Source organism: Mobula hypostoma, chromosome 2, assembly GCF_963921235.1.
Source record: "Mobula hypostoma chromosome 2, sMobHyp1.1, whole genome shotgun sequence".
NCBI lineage: Eukaryota > Metazoa > Chordata > Chondrichthyes > Myliobatiformes > Myliobatidae > Mobula > Mobula hypostoma.
The window spans coordinates 90,422,207-90,427,823 of record NC_086098.1 but is presented as its reverse complement, the minus strand read 5'-3'; the positions used below and the strand labels follow the sequence as shown (position 1 = coordinate 90,427,823).

Here is a 5,617-nt window from a genome sequence, read left to right as displayed (position 1 = left end):
AAATGATCAAGTATCCAAGTATTAACTTATGCAATCAAAAGGCATACAAAATATTACAGACATCATAGCCTGCATAGTTTAAGCAGAAACTCAAATTATGCTTCTGACAAGTTGGTAAATTTCCAATATTACATCAAGATTACAAGTTTCAGAAAGTTACTGTACAATATGAATTTAGCTACAACAAAGCATTTCTACCTTTAAAAAAACAATTACTCTGTATGTAACGGGCACACCCCAGTGTACATTTTCTGCACAACACAAAAGGCAACATACCAATATTAGATAGCACCCCCCCGCCAAATCATTGTCTCAGGCTCTCCCTTTGGATCAATTGTGGAGTGCCAGTAAGGCTTCATTTTGAAAACTTAAAACTCGTGTGTGCTTCTATATGCTGAGCTTTGCAAAATGCATTTGAGTGAACCAAAACGTTTGGGAGCCTAGTGTGACAAAGGGACAGATTTGAATGAATGGTATATTTTATGATTCAACTAAAATGCATTAAGCCTTTTTGAAACTATAATATAGATAAGAGGGCATTCAAATGTACTGTTGACTCTTAAGTTAACAATTTCTTTTGAAGTAACATAGACATCTGTTGTGCAGCAACTAGATCTAGTGCGACTGTGAGAGGGCATGTAAACAGTGTTGAAACATATCATGATCAGCCAGCAGAGTTAAATCTTTTGGCGCTAGCGTGCAGGACACTCAATTGAAGGATCTCTGTACACGATTCATGTAGCATTGACCAATTCAGGCAAACTTTCAATGAGATATCAAAAAGCCAACAAATTGTTTAGCAATGCACAGTGTCTCAGGGTGCAGGGTGGAAGTGAGAAGGGAGGAATTGCTCAAGAGGTTCCAGCTTTTTACAGACATATGGAACATTTGTGGCAGCAATTTGTTGCTTAATTTAGCCATTCTACTTCGCATCTGTAAACAGCAAAGGTATACATGCTGTATTTCACAGCTGTTAAAGCAATTAATGTGGACAAGAGTCTATACTTTGAAACCAATTGTGGAGGGACCCTCTTATTCTAGTTCAGAAACATACAGCAGCAACTTTTTAAGCTCACAAGAAGTGGATTTGAAGGCAAGAATCTCAGGGTTTAAAACAAAACATCACCTTCGTCGCTCAACTCCTAAGGAAGCACCAGTAGACATTACAAAGCACATCTAAAAACTTTACGTTCTTCTGCTGAATTAGCCAAGCTGGCCATCTTCAATGCCTTCAAATGAATTAAGTGATCAATCCTCTGGTATTATTGGATGCAGCAGTTATTCCGATGACCATTTGAATCCTTGAAGCGCAGACGCATTTTGGGACGGTATTTCTCCAAGTACAGGAGCTGCTTACTATTAAAGGCCCCACGTCGTTTCCTGTTTTAAAATACAAAAAGCTTTATAAGTGCTTCTATGCAAGTAGCAGTTTTCTACCATTCAATAAATTGCCCCAAACAAAGTCCTTCAGTTATTCTACATTCTCCAATACTAACATTAATCACTGTATTTAGCTACTTATGCTTTATGTTCTAAAAGTACTAAATCAAGCAGTAACAATTCTGCCCAGCAAGTAATAACAAAGTGGATAGATGATATGCACAGCATATGGGATAACTGCCATATTCCTAGAGCATTTGGGTTTTCTTTGCTAATCCTTAAGTGTCTTTTAGGAAAGGAGATGGGGGGGGGTGAGGGAATACATCCAATGCTACCATTTAAGCAACGTTTTGCAGTCTGTGAGGCACCAAAGAGGTAATTGGCACACATTCTTCAAACTGTACACATTAAATGACAAGTAAAGAGAAGTTAAAGGTTATATTGGTAAGATGAGAAGTAAAATTAGCAGAGGAAGAGAGTGGGGAACTTGTGGTTCATGTTCTTTGTATGTTGCAAGAAAATTAATAGGAAAAGGAACTTTAAATGGTAAGACAAGCTTCCCCCTCTCTCCTTCTCAAAGGAATATTTAGCACAAACTAGTAATTTACTAGGGAGCATTTGAAAATAGTTGAAAATGCAATGTTCGGGAAGCGACATTTCCATATTTCTTAAAGGGTGAGAAAACAACTGCTTTCATGCATGCAGTGATGAAATAGATATCAACTCAATGCATAGCATACATCAATATTTTAAACACTAAAAGATCAGTTTCATATCTTTTGGTAACAGTCAAGTTCCTTGACAAGTTAACTCTTTGGAACTTTTGATTTTTTTTGCCGAAAATAACTTCATATCAGCACAGATTTTGCTGGACAATACAAACTTCACTTACTGTCGAATGAACTGAACGGCATCTTCATACTTCATGCCACATTCAATTAGCGCCAAGGCCACCAGAACTGGAGCTCTGTTTAAAAACATTTATTTCAGTTATCTTACATCATGTCACTACTTTAAAAATCGCTAGTGACATCCATCATGCTTCCAAACCTACCTGTTATAAACCCAGAAACTTATTCCCCATAAATCATAAAGCAATTCCCACTACAGGGTAGTTGAAATAAGTTATGCTCCACTAATTGCTTTATTGTTGGACCTTTCTCAGAAGAGATCTGCCTCAGAATTCTACTCTTCCCTGCTGCCTTTAAATCAATATACACCAGTCTTGTACCCTAAAGTCTCCAGGCATCTTATGACCCCTTGATAGAATTCTATGGAAGATAGTGAGATCAAACCAAATTTAAGGAAATTTGAATTCAGTGATTATTTGAGATGGTTGCATAAGATTCTCTTAGAACCATGTACCAATATTACTCCAATGTCAACAAAACATTCACAATGTCCGTGTTCCAGTGCTTCATTATTTGGTTCTTGCTCCATCTTCCTTCCTGACTAGGCTAACATTTGGCTCAACAATTAATTCTCTGTTCCAATGACATTTTCCCCTCCTCTCCAGAACAAGGATTTCCTCTTAAATATTCTATACAAATGAAGAATATAGGCATTATCCAAAGACTGTGCATTAAAGAATGTAAAATACACACCGTCCAAGTCCTGCCACACAATGGACAGCAACACAACAACCAGGCTCTTCTCGGAACTTAACTCTCAAAAGGCTAAGCCAATCTTCGACAATCTGGTTGGAAGGTGGAGCACCATCATCAAAGGGCCAGTCCTGTTAAAGAGACAGTTCCAATTGTTTTAAATAAGCCAATTTACTAGTTTATATCAACATATCCATTACCCAAATATAGTTTGTGCCAAAGCTTTTGCTAATTGGACTTGTATTTTGGCATCCTTTATGTATCTATTGAGTATAAACCAAGGTAATTTGTAAAATTGTCTTCTGCCAATTCAGGGGAATTACAGGAAGGTTTAACAATGTGAGGCCATATACACCAATTTAGCACCTGAGAGTTATTAAAACAGAAATGACAATTGACAACTAAAATCAGTTTTACTCACCAAAAACTGAATGCCTTCTTTTTCAACTGGAGATGTATCATAAGTTGCTTCACATACTCTAACAACTGTGGTAACACTGTATTTCTTCAATTCCTGAAAAATCATTTGGTATGGTAAAAGACCCATGGTAGATTTGATAGCAACCAGCACAATGTATAGCTTTTATCCAAAATTTTACTAATTAGCCCCCTGGATTTTGCTCTATTCCAAGTCAAGGGTTATAAGCCTTCAATGTTTCCTGAACTCACCATTTACTTTCAAACTGCAGTATTTGCCACTCAATGAGCACTTGCTCTGGAGTACAACTAAATACTCTAAGATTGCAACTTTCATGGCTTAATTATCCAAGGATATGCTTTAAAAGACACATGAAAAGAACAGTCTTCTATAAAGGACTGAATGGGGAAAGAACTTCAATCAAATTTTCATCTAGAAATTTCTCAGTGTCAATGAGTAAACTGAATTAGTGTCATGGGGCAACTTAAAACTCCAAAGCCCAGATACAAATTCCATAAATAGAAACCATCTATTCCTCTATTAGCTTTAACTGCTTCAGTGTCCCAATCACCCATCAGCAGGCTGATGCAACTGTCAAAGAGCAGTGTCCTGCAGCTGAACTATATCCAATTTCAAACAGAAACATTGCATATGTCAATGATTCTGATCTTCAGAAGATCAATTGTGGCAAATAATCTCATTAGGCAAAACTGAGATAAAAGAAAATCAAGAGAAACCCCCAAGAGCATTACATGGATTACAATGGCATCAATGATCATATGGTCTGTGCAAATTGCATTTCGACATTTTATTGGTAAACTACATTTCCATATAGAAACTTGAGACTAATATTTCTGTTAGTGGGACAAAAACACCAGGAAGAGGGCAAATCCAATGAGTGGAAAATTACCAGAATACTAAATGATAAACATTTAATTCCTTCAAAATGGATTCTCACCTCTATGAACTTATTTAAGGTTGCATTGGTAGGGTTGTGTGTGATCAGGAATCTCATGTTTTTGTAGGTAATTTCCACAGGTGCTGGGCGATTCATTCGAGCCATTTTCTTATAAAAATGCACAAATCTTAAAAAGTGAAAAAACTATCTGGCAAAAAAAGCTGAAAATAAAGGTTCAGTTCTGTCTAATTCCACCGCCAATGGAGTGCTTACACTTTTGAAGGCTTTTGATGAAGCTCTTGACAAGCAGCAAATCTTCAATCCAGTAATACTGTGACCAACAAAAAATACAGCCCACTTGAGTTACCCCATCCAGATACAGTCTCCAATGAATCTTCTTCTATTACTCCCAGTTGCTGGTAATCTGCTCTTGAGGGGGTTTATTAAGTGGAATAGTAGTAGACTTCTACAGTTCACTTGTCTGCATAGATGTCGTGCTGTGCCTGGCAGTAGTCTCCACTGCCCTTCAGAAACTCCATAAATGTGTGACCTAGAACACCACAGAACTGCTGCAATGAAAAGAAAAAGACATTAACTAGAACATTTTATTGGACATGTACATTTTTCTTTTCCTATATTAAGTGGAAGTAACAGTAAAATATTCAAAATCTTCCAATAAAAAGTTAGTAACTACAAATAAAAACATGTTGATACGATACTGGTCTGATGGAAGTTGTCAAGGCTTTGACTAATACAGTTAAATATATCAAGAAAATTGAGTAACAATAATTTCAGAATTAGAAATACCATTTCAAAGCCAATCAATTCATCCAGGATATCTACTTGGCAAAAGCATTTTGTTAAAGCTACAGATTTTACTTGCTCCTCCATCAGAACTCTACAATTAGACTTTAAAATGCAAATCCACAAACCTGTCTACTTAAGACAAAAAAAGCTTTGTCTTGAATGTCCACGTATTAACTTTCCAATTTAATAGTGATTTGAATTCCATGCAAATGACCAGTGAGAATGGACGAACGTGCACACACACACACACACACACACACACGCTTATATACACAATAACAATGTTTGTTCCTCCAGCAACAAGATGTTGGAATGCAGATTAAAAGTCAGTAGGCAGGCAGAAACCAATGGAGTGTAACTCTGTGTACAAAGTCCTGTGTTTTTTATGTTACCATTAGGAAGTTCATTTCCAATCTCATTCCGCTTCAATACGCATTTCCAAACCACAGACTGCACTGAGATTTCTAGAAGGGTTTTGAATCACCTAACACTAATACATTTCAAGTAGAT

General features: G+C 36.7%; 1 protein-coding gene across 1 annotated transcript; it reads right to left on the bottom strand.

Moving 5' to 3' along the window:
• Positions 1-290: 290 nt before the first annotated feature.
• ptp4a1 (protein tyrosine phosphatase 4A1) lies at positions 291-4,495 on the bottom strand. Its single transcript, XM_063040193.1, has 5 exons — positions 4,361-4,495; positions 3,406-3,498; positions 2,985-3,115; positions 2,273-2,347; positions 291-1,380 (listed from the first exon to the last, which is right to left on the bottom strand). The coding sequence occupies exons 1-5, from the start codon at positions 4,463-4,465 to the stop codon at positions 1,263-1,265; spliced, it is 522 nt and encodes a 173-aa protein (XP_062896263.1). The 5' UTR covers positions 4,466-4,495; the 3' UTR covers positions 291-1,262.
• Positions 4,496-5,617: the final 1,122 nt, after the last annotated feature.

What these genes read in the sequence shown, in the direction of transcription:
- ptp4a1 (XM_063040193.1), bottom strand. Translation starts at nt 4,465, where the DNA reads ATGGCTCGAATGAATCGCCCAGCACCTGTGGAAATTACCTACAAAAAC. An exon ending in AAGAAGGCATTCAGTTTTTG is followed by an intron (nt 3,116 to 3,405) that starts GTGAGTAAAACT and finishes TCTCTTTAACAG; the next exon opens with GACTGGCCCTTTGATGATGG. An exon ending in TGTGTGGCAGGACTTGGACG is followed by an intron (nt 2,348 to 2,984) that starts GTGTGTATTTTA and finishes GTTTTTAAACAG; the next exon opens with AGCTCCAGTTCTGGTGGCCT.